This window comes from Haliotis asinina, chromosome 6 (assembly GCF_037392515.1).
Source record: "Haliotis asinina isolate JCU_RB_2024 chromosome 6, JCU_Hal_asi_v2, whole genome shotgun sequence".
NCBI lineage: Eukaryota > Metazoa > Mollusca > Gastropoda > Lepetellida > Haliotidae > Haliotis > Haliotis asinina.
This window is the reverse complement of record NC_090285.1, coordinates 4,275,282-4,288,657: the sequence shown is the minus strand read 5'-3', so window position 1 is coordinate 4,288,657 and position 13,376 is coordinate 4,275,282. Positions and strand designations below refer to the sequence as shown.

General features: G+C 43.2%; 1 protein-coding gene across 1 annotated transcript in view; it reads left to right on the top strand.

Moving 5' to 3' along the window:
- The window catches only part of LOC137286150 (midasin-like), a 130,130-nt gene that overhangs the window by 26,698 nt on the left and 90,056 nt on the right, over positions 1-13,376 (top strand). The window contains exons 29-38 of the mRNA XM_067817826.1: positions 51-326; positions 1,034-1,230; positions 2,405-2,571; positions 2,757-2,963; positions 3,128-3,333; positions 3,562-3,684; positions 3,936-4,133; positions 6,211-6,318; positions 7,044-7,232; positions 8,451-8,684. Coding sequence (XP_067673927.1) covers positions 51-326; positions 1,034-1,230; positions 2,405-2,571; positions 2,757-2,963; positions 3,128-3,333; positions 3,562-3,684; positions 3,936-4,133; positions 6,211-6,318; positions 7,044-7,232; positions 8,451-8,684 — 1,905 coding nt within the window. The remainder of the gene's footprint in view (positions 1-50; positions 327-1,033; positions 1,231-2,404; positions 2,572-2,756; positions 2,964-3,127; positions 3,334-3,561; positions 3,685-3,935; positions 4,134-6,210; positions 6,319-7,043; positions 7,233-8,450; positions 8,685-13,376) is intronic.

Below are 13,376 nucleotides of genomic sequence, written 5' to 3'. Positions count from 1 at the left end.
TGCCATCTTCATTTCCCATGCTAGTCTGACACATCTCGTTTGTACTCCAGGATGACCCAAAGCAGGTGAAGCTTTTTGAGTGGTTGGATGGTCCACTGGTAATGGCAATGAAGGAGGGCAGCATGTTCCTCATTGACGAGATTTCCCTGGCAGACGACTCTGTGCTGGAGCGGCTCAACAGTGTGTTGGAACCAGAGCAGACGCTGCTGCTGGCAGAGAAGGGTGGCGGAGACGGGAGTGGCAACGAGGTGGAGCTGGTCAAGGCTGTAGCAGGATTCCAGATGTTCGCAACCATGAATCCTGGCGGGGATTTCGGCAAGAAGGAGGTGAGGGAAAATTGTTTATATACTCATGAAAACAAGTAAGGGAACACAAGTACAAGTGTTCATGTATTCTTTTCCAGGTATCTCTACAAGGTGTGTATATAAAGGAACACTTGTACTTTCATGTGTTCACTTATTTGTTTCTATGAGTATACATTGAAATGTCAACCATAGGATTTTGGCAGCATGATTATAATGTTTGAATCGAATCACAAGTGCAGTAAAGTAAAATATATTACAATATTGACATGACTGAATGGAAGTGATTTTTGACTACAGTGATACAGATTTAATTAGTGTCACTGTGACTGAAGCATGGACAGTGATGATGTGTTAGTGTATTGTTCCATTATACCACATGCCTCATCTTTACTGTAACATACTGCTGGTGTAGATCCAGTTATTGCATATATGGAAATTTGCTGAAGGATGTGATGTTCAGAGAAATCTCAAGTATTTGTGTTTTAATCATCTTGGCAAGTGAATACATGAACCTTTCTGTGGACAATTCCTTTATTGCTTGTAACAACAGATCTGGCCACTTCATTTGTTGCATTTGGTGAAGTTCATCCACTTTGAATTCCATCTCCTAATGTTCTTCCAGCTTTTAAATACCTGTCAAAGAATTAACAACAAAATACATGTGCCCTAACAAACACTACTGGGCAATCTATTGTTTCTTCACCTTGGATGACCCTGGCATGTTCCAGCTGTCTCCAGCACTGCGGAACAGGTTCACTGAGATCTGGTGTCCACCATCATGTCAGCGGGATGACCTTAAGGAGATCATCGAACACAACATCCGTGATGGCCTTGTACTGGGCAACCAGCAGGATGGCTCCACTGGGTTTGGAGCCGCCATATTAGATTTCATTCAGTGGTTCTCAAATAATGAAGTTGGAAAAAAGTAAGCACCACTGTTTAAGTGTATATATAGTTTGCTTAGATGGCAGTATATGATCTTGAAGAGAAATATCTCAGTTGAAAGATTTTATACCATTTACGACATCTATCATTCCCAACTGGGAGATATCACAGCAATGCAATGGCAACATTGTCCTTCACAAAATGTTATGACGTCCCAGTCCCATAGGGGGCATGACTAACCTCAAACTAACTGTATTTAGCTGATGAGTGAAGATATACTGATGTACACAAGTGTCACCAGGCAGTGATTATGTCAGTGTTGGATCCTTGATTACCCTGTGTTGTGTTTGGTGTAAAATTAATATGGAATATTTATTGATTGTCAAACTTAGGCAGGGATTCAACATTTTTTTTTACAAGCGACTTGCCACAGAGCAAGTGACTTCAAGGAAGCAACTTGTCCTGACTAAGTTTCCACTTGCCCTGATTATATGACACAGTGTTTGATGTTAATGTTTACTGGACTATTTATCGAAGAGTGATAAATTTAAAAAGAAACGCTAGCTATAAATTACTGTTATTGCGAAATGTAATAGCTACGTTATGAGCAGATATAAAATGAAATCCATGTGTATTTGCAGTTTAAAACCATAAGTAGAAATTATCTAGTACTAGTAGTAGTCCATGGATAAGCAAGATACCATTATTTGATTGCCTGAAATGAAAACTGACTTGTCCTGGGTGTCAGGTGATGGGATTTTTTAACCCCTGCTAAGGACATTTTTGGAAGTAGTACTCCAGTACAACATTATGGAAAAAGATGTGCCAGTTTTTTAAACAGATTCAATTTAGACTATTTGATGCTCATTTCTTACTGGAAATCCTTGCAATGTCTGTGGAACACAGGACCGTTGACCCACAAATTTTCTGGTAGGAGTTATACTTTACCAGTCAGTATCTGTACCACTCAGTGTAGAAACTAGAGAATGGAAATATGAGTGCTGATGAGGACTTAATGACCTTAGAACACAGATATGTGTGTGTCCATGGTTGCTAAATCTAGCCAGTTTTGCCTTGCATCGTGCAAAAGGTCCACATCACATACACTGGTAAAGAGTGTTGCAGGTTATGTTTGTGTTGAATAATGTCTCCATGACTCTCTGTTGGTGTTATGTGTTATGTCCATCTGACGTCTTCATGCACCTTCCCACCAGGTGCACAGTGAGTATCCGAGACATCCTGTCTTGGGTCAACTTCATCAACACCTGTGCTATACCTGATTTCGGGGATGTTTCCATGGAAACCACAGACAACAACCTTGACCCTGTGAGGGCATACATCCATGGAGCTTGTCTTGTTTTTCTGGACAGTCTAGGAAGTGGTAAGCTTGACGTTTCAAGTTGACATGCTTGTCTCAAACATACTGAATCGCTCTTCATGCCTGATAACTAGCTTCCTGCAGTCCTTTATGTTTTACATATATTATGAACTCAATTTATATGAACTTTGGGTGCTGTTCCATGACCATTTTCACTGGTGTTTGATAGTTGCTTCTTGCCACCGTAGATACGTCGAGTCAAAGGGCTGACTTCAGCGTAGATGTAGCCCGAGACACTTGCCTTCAGTATCTGGTCAAGCAGGTCAGTTCTTTTGGGAGTCATGACTACAACATGGCCGACTTGCAACTGTGTCTCCAGAAAGAGGCTGCAGGGAAGATGGTTGTCATCAGCACAGATGAAGTCTTCTCCATACCTCCCTTCTGCATTCCGAGAGGTATTTACATCACTTCTTGTTAACATTTTACTGAATTATTCTATAATCTATCTGATATTGAGGCACATACATAGATAAGTCTCGTGAATTGTAAGACGTCTCTTGATTATACAACAGTAATATCAGTAGTTCAGTAATCCCATAATGCTTGTGTTTTCTGTCAGGTGACCTTCACCCTAAGTTCAGCACCAAATATGCCCTGCAGGCACCGACCACATGTATGAATGCACAGCGGGTGTTGCGTGCACTGCAGCTGTCACGACCGCTGCTTCTAGAGGGCTCACCAGGGGTTGGGAAGACGAGTCTTGTCACTGCAATAGCTCGGTCAGCAGGGCGGGAACTTGTACGCATCAATCTGTCTGAGCAGACGGTGAGTTTCTGTGTGACATCATACAGGACCTGGACAGTGGGGCAACAGTTATTGTAGAAAAGCACATATATTACGTAGAACAAAGTTTTCGTGTCTCCACATCCCAGTAATCTGCCTCATAAGCAGCCAGGAGTGTTTCTGCAAAACATCAAGCTAAAAAATGGTAATCTTTTTCCTGATCACTGTCTGTTGATACCCCAAGACCAGTATGGACAACTGATGTTGCAGGATGTGACGGACTTGTTCGGTGCTGACCTGCCAGTGGAGGGTGCAGAAGGAGGGAGATTTGCATGGCGGGATGGCCCCCTGCTGCAGGCACTGAAGGCCGGCAATTGGGTCGTGCTGGACGAGGTGAGTGTTGTTTGTTTGCTTATATCTTTTATCTACAACTGGTCCTAACATCGTCTGTGACTATTTTTGGTTGATCCTGATGTGAAGATATTCACTCACTGTGCCTAAAAAATGTTCTTGCTGGTGACTTTTGTACACATATTAAGAGATATCATCTCACAATTACCTGTTTGAATTAAGGAAGTGACTTCGAGTTTACCGGTAGGCATTTTAGGCAAACAAAGATTTGAGGTTGCCATTGGCTGTTTCAGTTGAATCTGGCCTCCCAGTCCGTGTTGGAGGGCCTGAATGCCTGTCTGGACCATAGAGCCGAGGTGTTCATTCCAGAACTCGGCAAGACTTTCACCATTCAACATGAGCAGACACGACTGTTTGCCTGTCAGAACCCACTCAGCCAGGGTGGAGGACGGAAGGGACTGCCTCGCTCATTCCTCAACAGATTCACTCAGGTGAGTGTTTTCAGTCAGATGATGTCTGTGTTTTAACTTCTTGTGACAGTTTATGTCTTTGTTTCCACCCATAATAAAGCTGTCTGTCACAGATAAGAGACTATGTATTTGTTCATAAAAACATTCTACTCGCTCAAGGGTGCAAGGGCAAGTAAATGTAAATATTCTATTTGCCCAGTCTGATTTTCAACATGCCTTGGAAAATCTGAGAAAAGATGAAATAAAAGCATTATGAGCTGCGTAGTTAAAACTTATTTTCAGAGCAGTCAATATAAGATTTATGTTTCAAAGTTAGTACAACTGATTATTTTCATGCTTGCTCAGCACTTCAGGCGAGTTGGATTTGGAAATTCTGGTTATTGCATTTTATTGTCTGTAACAGATTATGTCTGGTTGTGTGGTGTATGTTACAGGTATATATCTGGTTGTGTGGTGTATGTTACAGGTATATGTCTGGTTGTGTGGTGTATGTAACAGGTATAGATCTGGTTGTGTGGTGTATGTTACAGGTATATGTCTGGTTGTGCGATGTATGTTACAGGTATATGTCTGGTTGTGTGGTGTATGTAACAGGTATAGATCTGGTTGTGTGGTGTATGTTACAGGTATATGTCTAGTTGTGCGGTGTATGTAACAGGTATATGCCTGGTTGTGTGGTGTATGTAACAGGTATAGATCTGGTTGTGTGGTGTATGTTACAGGTATATGTCTAGTTGTGCGGTGTATGTAACAGGTATATGCCTGGTTGTGTGGTGTATGTTACAGGTATATATCTGGTTGTGTGGTGTATGTTACAGGTATATGTCTGGTTGTGTGGTGTATGTAACAGGTATATATCTGGTTGTGCGGTGTATGTTACAGGTATATATCTGGTTGTGCGGTGTATGTTACAGGTATATGTCTGGTTGTGGGGTGTATGTAACAGGTATATATCTGGTTGTGCGGTGTATGTTACAGGTATATGTCTGGTTGTGTGTTGTATATAACAGGTATATATCTGGTTGTGCGGTGTATGTTACAGGTATATATCTGGTTGTGCGGTGTATGTAGCAGGTATATGTCTGGTTGTGCGGTGTATGTAACAGGTATATGTCTGGTTGTGTGGTGTATGTTACAGGTATATGTCTGGTTGTGTGGTGTATGTAACAGGTATAGATCTGGTTGTGTGGTGTATGTTACAGGTATATGTCTAGTTGTGCGGTGTATGTAACAGGTATATGCCTGGTTGTGTGGTGTATGTTACAGGTATATATCTGGTTGTGTGGTGTATGTAACAGGTATATGTCTGGTTGTGTGGTGTATGTAACAGGTATATATCTGGTTGTGCGGTGTATGTTACAGGTATATATCTGGTTGTGCGGTGTATGTAACAGGTATATGTCTGGTTGTGTGGTGTATGTAACAGGTATATATCTGGTTGTGCGGTGTATGTTACAGGTATATGTCTGGTTGTGTGGTGTATGTAACAGGTATATACCTGGTTGTGCGGTGTATGTTACAGGTATATGTCTGGTTGTGCGGTGTATGTTACAGGTATATGTCTGGTTGTGTGGTGTATGTAACAGGTATATATCTGGTTGTGCGGTGTATGTTACAGGTATATGTCTGGTTGTGTGGTGTATGTAACAGGTATATATCTGGTTGTGCGGTGTATGTTACAGGTATATATCTGGTTGTGCGGTGTATGTAACAGGTATATGTCTGGTTGTGTGGTGTATGTAACAGGTATATATCTGGTTGTGCGGTGTATGTTACAGGTATATGTCTGGTTGTGTGGTGTATGTAACAGGTATATACCTGGTTGTGCGGTGTATGTTACAGGTATATATCTGGTTGTGCGGTGTATGTTACAGGTATATGTCTGGTTGTGTGGTGTATGTAACAGGTATATATCTGGTTGTGCGGTGTATGTTACAGGTATATGTCTGGTTGTATGGTGTATGTAACAGGTATATATCTGGTTGTGCGGTGTATGTTACAGGTATATATCTGGTTGTGTGGTGTATGTTACAGGTGTATGTCTGGTTGTGTGGTGTATGTTACAGGTATATATCTGGTTGTGCGGTGTATGTTACAGGTGTACATACAGCCACTGTCTAGAGGAGATCTGTTGTTTATTGCTACATCCATGTTCCCCGTCATACAGGAGGAGATGTTGGCAGCCATGGTAGACTTCAACATGGATGTAAGTTGAAGCATGATGTTGGTGCTGCTGATTTACCTCTCTCCCCACCTCACCCACAAATTGTGTCACAAGCTTTTATGAATTTTGTGGTGCTGGGTTCTAAAGGTTTGCCAACAAATGTTGTTAAACGAATGTGCCAACACTAAATGCATTTCTTTATGATACTAAGTTTGAATATTCCCTGGGGATGACTTCGATGCCTGCTTAGTAGTGCCCAATAATTAGATACTGAAATGGTTCATTTGATCAACTTTATGACTGGAATTACCACAATCCAGTCAAATGAAATTCGGCTTCACAATGACTTCACAATGAAATGACATCAGTAGTTACTGGTTACAAGGACTGGTTAGCTGTAATGTTTCACGCTAGTTATTAATGTTAACATGCTGAAAGTTGGAAGAGTGATTTGGAATGACAAACGGAGACTCACTTTCATGTCTCAAATATATTGGCAAGCCTCAGAATTATAAGCCTGTTTTTATGAATATTGAACTCTCTTGGTCGTGATAATCTGTTAACTTGAATAGATGGTGAACTTTTTGCCATTTCCTTAAGTGCGTCACATTTATTCCATTAGTGATATGATACAGAAATATCATGTTCAGGCTGTAGGTCAGCTGGGTCACTTTGTATTTAAATTATTGCCTTTAATCTTGCTAATTCAGTTTATTTCTCTGTGGACATTATTGTTCAGATATCTATTTAATGTGATCTGATTCCAGCTCCACAACCAAACGATGAAGCAAGGTTTGTGGGGACACCGTGGAGGACCATGGGAGTTCAACCTGCGGGACTTGTTCCGCTGGTGTGAGCTGCTGCTGGCCAATCAGGTGCCCGGAGATTTCAACCCAGGAGAGTATGTGAGGCTGGTCTACACTGATCGGATGAGGACACTGGCAGACAAGGCAAAGGTAAGCAACTGGTTGGAGAAAACTCACTAGGATCAGCTTATTTACACTGGAGGGATGAACACTTATTTCTCTGGTTTTGAATATTCTTAAACAAAATGAAACAAACTTCCTTCCCCTTTTAATTTTCAGTAACTGAGTATACTAGTCTGAGATTGGCTTTTAGTGATGACATGTAATGTCTAATTTTTCTTTACAACTGAAAATCAGAGTTTAGATACGAACATGATATCTTGGATTTTGGATGCAAGGTTGACCAGGAAATTGTGGAAGGAAGTCCTGTGGTCTAACACTGTCATAGCTTGTCTGTACCAGGCTTGATGTCAGACTTCCAGTCAGGTACTCCTGTGTCACAATTTCCTCATGATCTTTTTGTTTTCTCTTTGGTTTGAAATAACTTACAATTACTTTTACCGCATGGAACTTTTGAATGAAGGAATTGCAAAGTGTTTGAAGCATGCATAAAATATCAGTAAGCATTGACAGTCCTCTTGATAAACTTGTGTTGCTGGTCATATATCATTGCAGGGTGGTATTTCTATTACTTTCTAGGTAATAACATAATCCCTTATTGACAAATGTGTTTATTTCCTTCCACAATAGGAATAGACTAAACAGATACTAAGTGTGGATGCAGTTTTAGGAAGAGAGTGCATTAAAAATACAAAGGAATACATGAGTTAGTTCGTATTTATTTTCTTATTAAATGTGACAGATTTGTTTATATTTGGGAAGAAGTGTTGGGGGAACTTGCATACCCATACACCCCACTCCATCTGTATTTGGGAAATGCTTCATGCTGTAAACTTGCATATAGACAAATGCTTAAATTAGGTGATGCTCTATGGTAAGTGGGATGGTGTCTAATGATATTGTAGGGTAGCATTGTGGTTAAAACACTGGTTCATCACATCAAAGACAAGGGTTTGATTCCCCATATGTCTATATCTCAAAATATTTATGAATGCAGGTTTGTTCTTGTCGTTACATGGCTGGAACAATGGTGATGTGACGTTGAGTCCAACTCAACTCAGTCCATATGGGTAATATGTGTGAAGGCCATTTCTGATGTCGTATTGCTGAAATATTACTGAAATATTGCAGAACTATTGCTGAAGGTAGTGTAAATCTTAATCATTCACTCACTGAGGACATTGTGTGTTGTTTAGATAACTTGTTGGAAGTGTGGTGATGACAATATACATTGATGTTTGACACCAGGTGTCGGAAGTGTACAGCACCCACTTCTCAGGCCTGAACATGAAGGAAGTGTATGGTGGTTCCCGCTACATGGGTGTTGGTGTAGGCCACGCCCAGATAGGCCACGCCTTCCTGACAAGGTCAGCATGTGACCCCACGTCAAGCAGACAGGTGGCGCTACAGGTGTTGCACCATCACCTGGAGCCACTGGAGTCCGTTGCCAAATGTATTGAGATGAACTGGATGGCTATTCTGGTGAGTTTGGCTTGAATGAGTCTGTTTGGGCAGGTTCAGTCTGTTACAGCCATTGTGATATTGAAGTGTATTCTTTTCCATCCTGGCATTAGTACATCTTGATATCTAACATATTGTTATGATACTGATATAGCTTGATAGTAAATGTCTCAGACTTGCTTCACTTCATTTGGGTACAATGTGTGAAACTCATTTCTAGTGTCCCCAGCCATGAAGTAGTATATACAATGGGGGTTTTAAAACACTTTCAAGAAAAGTCTCTACAAAGCCTTATTTACTAAATAAGGCTTTGGTTGGGCCCTTAGCTCTTGCTACTATTACCCCTACTACTTAACGTGTGTTGGAGGTAACACTGTGCCGTACGGTACGATCAATAATTCTTCTCTTACAAACCCCCTACCCGGCCCATCCCTCAAGTAGTACAAGTTAGGTTCGTCGGCTTTCATATCCACTTTATCTATGTTGTAAGTTTTGACTGACCATATAGGATCGGTGGCTCGCTTACGGCTATCACCCTCGTGTTCCCCCGGCTGGTATAGATACCTCACTAGGGCCCTATCTGGTATCTGTTTCTCCTTCCCACGCAATGGAGCGGCCGACTCTGCAACTATTGATTTTAGTTTGATAGCGTCTGCCGGTTTCTTACCGGTGAGACGGGTGACTTCATGGTTGATTGCCGACACCACCTTGGGTAACCTCGTGACCCATTCAGTCGATCGTTTTCCAGGGGTGACCATCTCCCTAGCATACTGATGGCCGAACAAGCGCTCAGCCAAAGTCCTATTAAATCTCTCAACTATGGCTTGGCTGCGATGGGCTCCGGCCGTGCCACGCCTGACCTTTGTATCGTGTTTGGCTAGCAGTTGTGACACGGCACCCATGAACTCCCGTCCGGGGTCAACTTGCAGCTCTGTTGGCCACGTCAGCGGACTGCGTTTGTATATGCGTTCGAATCCTCTGGCTACCTGGGCCGAATCTTTCGTGGTCAAGGGTTCGGCTTCCTTGTAACGACTGGCTACGTCCACTACGGTTAAGGCATACTTGTACCTCTTGTCGTGGGGTAGGAACAGTAGGTCTGCCTGGTGAACGCTATTAGGTATGTTCATACCGAACCTCCTTCTAGGCACGTAGCGTGGTGCCGGCAAATAGATCTGCCACAGGGCTTGTTTTTCAAGCCACGCTTTGGCTTCCTCCGGGGGTACTCGCGCTATTTTAGCTAGCTTATCTACTGCGCTAGCTCCTTTCCAGTACCCACGCGGGCTGTAGTAAATAGCTTCAAATTTTTTCATGTCCATACGCGTATGTGTTTATCCCATCAATAGCTATCCAACGTTTCGTGTCCATAGGCGACAGGGACGTCTTGTTTATAGTCAGTCCGTATATCTTATGTCCATCACTTCTAAGTGTGTTCATTTTATGCCTAAAGGTACGGGTCTTGAACAGGGCTTCCTTGAATCTGGCGTGTTTGATGTGTTGTTTCACCACATACTTCTTAACCCCCTTAGCCTTCCGGATCTCACTATTGTCGGCTTTCAGTATGGAGTACATCTTAGGTCTCAAACCTATGTACTCGGCTATAGGCGTGCCAGCACACTCGTCCTTCATCTTACCTAGGACCTTTTTATTTACCGTACTGTGTATGGCATGGGTCTTAGGGTAGTCGCTGGTGTCGTATAAATCGAGGTGTTTTTTCATGTCCTCGTACACGTCCTCGGTTCGAATCTCCATCAGCAGGGAATCCGTGTCAGTGTACAGCACTTCACACCTGTCACCGTACTGTTTCTTGAGCTCGTTGTAGTAAAAGTCGTACATCAGGTGTTTGGATAAATCGAGGATGCTCATCCCCACGTAAACAGGCCGGTTGAATTTTATGTGGCTTTTCTTCATGTGTAGGGCAACCAGGTTGTCTGTGAATATCTTACTACGGTTGAATGCCGGACTGGCTATCAATCTCCTGAGCTTGTCTTCCTCACTCGACCGAACCAGCTTCACGGTCACGCGTTTCCTCAGGTTCTCCATAGTCTTACCAAACACCGAGTTGTTCATGAGCTTGTAGAGATTTTTCTCAAAATCACTGGTGGCTTTTTTTCGTAGGTCTGTGTTCATTCTGATGTAGGGCTCCATCCATGGGCTCTGGTCGAACATGAGCACCCTGTGTATTTTGGTCAGCCTCATACCCAACGACAGGTACAGCTGTAGGTTGCGATAGTGAACGATGTACTTGGTCTTATTCATTAAGTTAGGAACGAGTTTTTCAACGTCTGTCACATGCCCACCTAACAAGTTATGTTGGTACTCAGACATCCAATCTGGGTTAACCCTCATACGTTCGGGGGCCAGGGGGTAGCTGTTGTGCGATGTGTGTAATTCCTTGGTATACTCTAAGTCAACCTCGAGGATATAACCTTTGTTCGAATCTGGTGCAACCCCCATAACATCAACGTGGGGTACCCATTCGAATCCCCCTGTAGGTAGATACTGGCTCATGGCCCAGCCGTACAGGTTGTTTGCGTCGAGGTAGAGAATGTGATTGGTTGGCTTGTTAGGATCGTAACCTTTCACGTATTGATTATTTGCTTTCGCGTATCGTTTGGATGCCATGGAAATCCCACCTCGCAAGCCTTTCTCAATGAATAGGTGCATGTCGTAATCTGTGAGCAATTCCAAATTAACTCCGGTCTTTTTAAGCAAGGCGTCCCACGACAGACCTGGGCTGGTGTAATACCATGCGGGGTCGAGTTTATACTGCTTGAAACACGTCCGCCTAAACGTCTCAAACACGTCGGCTAACAGTAGTACATCTGTCCTCAAGTACAGGTCGTGATAATCACCCAGGTTCTTACAACCCAGTTTATTCCATACGTTAGTCGCGTGCGAGTAATCATCTCGTGAGACGGACGCCTCATTCAGCTTGCTATAAAAGCAGTCAATAGGGGGTAGTCTGGTCTCGGTGAACTTGACCCAACTATCCATGTACTCATAGGGGTACACACCCTTCCTCATAAGCAGGGGTCTAGTCTCGGCGTCTGTGTATCGATCGGTGATAGGGAATGTATTGTTGGCCTTGACCAGACTGTCGAGTGACGACAGGAGGAACTGAAACGAGTCAATGAACCTAAGTCCGTTTAAGCTGAAGGAGATGTATCTCTCCATGTTGTTGGGGATGCACGTTATATTACCATCGATTTTCGCGACGGCCTGCATAATCAAGTGTGAGTCGTACCCTCTCAAGTTGTGAAAGACAACGGGGATGTTTATTGTCTTAGGGTTGATTTTAAGCTTGAGGTTGCACGCGCTGTGAGCGGCGCCTCTATACTTACCAGTTATGTGGCAGTGATCTCTCACCGAATCACCGTTAAGTGGTGAGTCACACACGTGACAGTTAGTGCTACTAGCGTGAGCTAGCCTGTCGACTCGGGTCATACGCATGGGAGCGATTCTATACAATGTATTCCTAATAATTTTTTCTTCCTCCTGCAAACACTTTAGAAACCTTTCAGCCGCGTCAGGGCCCCTATACACTACCGGAGCTTTCGTTTCCCCGTCACAACGGACGACAATGTATCCAAACCCACAGGCTTTATGCTCTTGTGTTTTGTGGGTGAAGGGGGCCTCGCCGGCGGCACCACTGGGGGAATCCCCCACCACCAAGGCTTCGAAGTCGGCGTATATGATATAAGGCACAGACATTTGGTTCTTGTGGTTACTGAATTTTAGGATATTATCACCTTCATGTCGACTTAGGCATGTCGACTTGTATGGCCGTCTGCCCCACACCTTGACAATCATCCCGGTGGGATTCTAATAAATCAGCTCGTGTGAAGCCATGTAGGCATCGTTCACAGAAGTGGGTCTTTTCTCTGTGTGCCGATTGGTCATACAACAGCCTGCTAAAGTGTTTTATCCATGTGTAGTGATACTTGTCACCTCGCTGGATCATGAATATATTGATAACTTGGCGATCCTTCACCGGGCTGACCCTGTGTACTATTGTTGTGTTACCTTCGTGCCCAAAGACATTTATAGCCAGATTATTCTGTTTTTCTACTTTAGTGATCTGGGATATGGGGGTGGGTTCATCTATACCATCCCAGTTGAGCCCATCATCCTGAGGATAATTAGAAGACCTGTTCGGATTAGTGTCAGCTGGAAATAAGGCTGACCTGATAGCTAACCTCAGGCAATCGTTTCCTCTATTCTTAACGTTTACTATGGCATGTTTGTTCCTATAGTAGGGGGGCAAGGCTAGGTATGATCCGCCTCTGAATGGTACGTAGTTAGCTATGTCTAGATAGACATTATCGATTTTATCTACAGCCCACCCGGACCCCAAGTGTGTGTAGCGTTCTAGGTATTCTCGTATCTGCTGAAAACTGGTATCGATTGATGCGTCAATGGCCTCTGTATGTGTGACGACCTCTTGTTTACCTCGGAAGTAAGGCTGAACATACTCAGTGGTCCCTGTGGGGCCCCCAACCTGCTTATCGAGCGACATTTTCACTGTGATCTGAAACTTGATACTTCCTAGGTTATTTAGTTCCTGGTTGACCTTATCAGCTATCAGAGGCTTGATATCTGTAATGTCTATGTTTCTATCAACGTGCATGCGACAACCTCTCAAATAGTTGCCTACAGCGCGCTCAGTGCGCACGAACTGTAGGTCAATAGCTCTATTCTGTCGTAATAATTCTA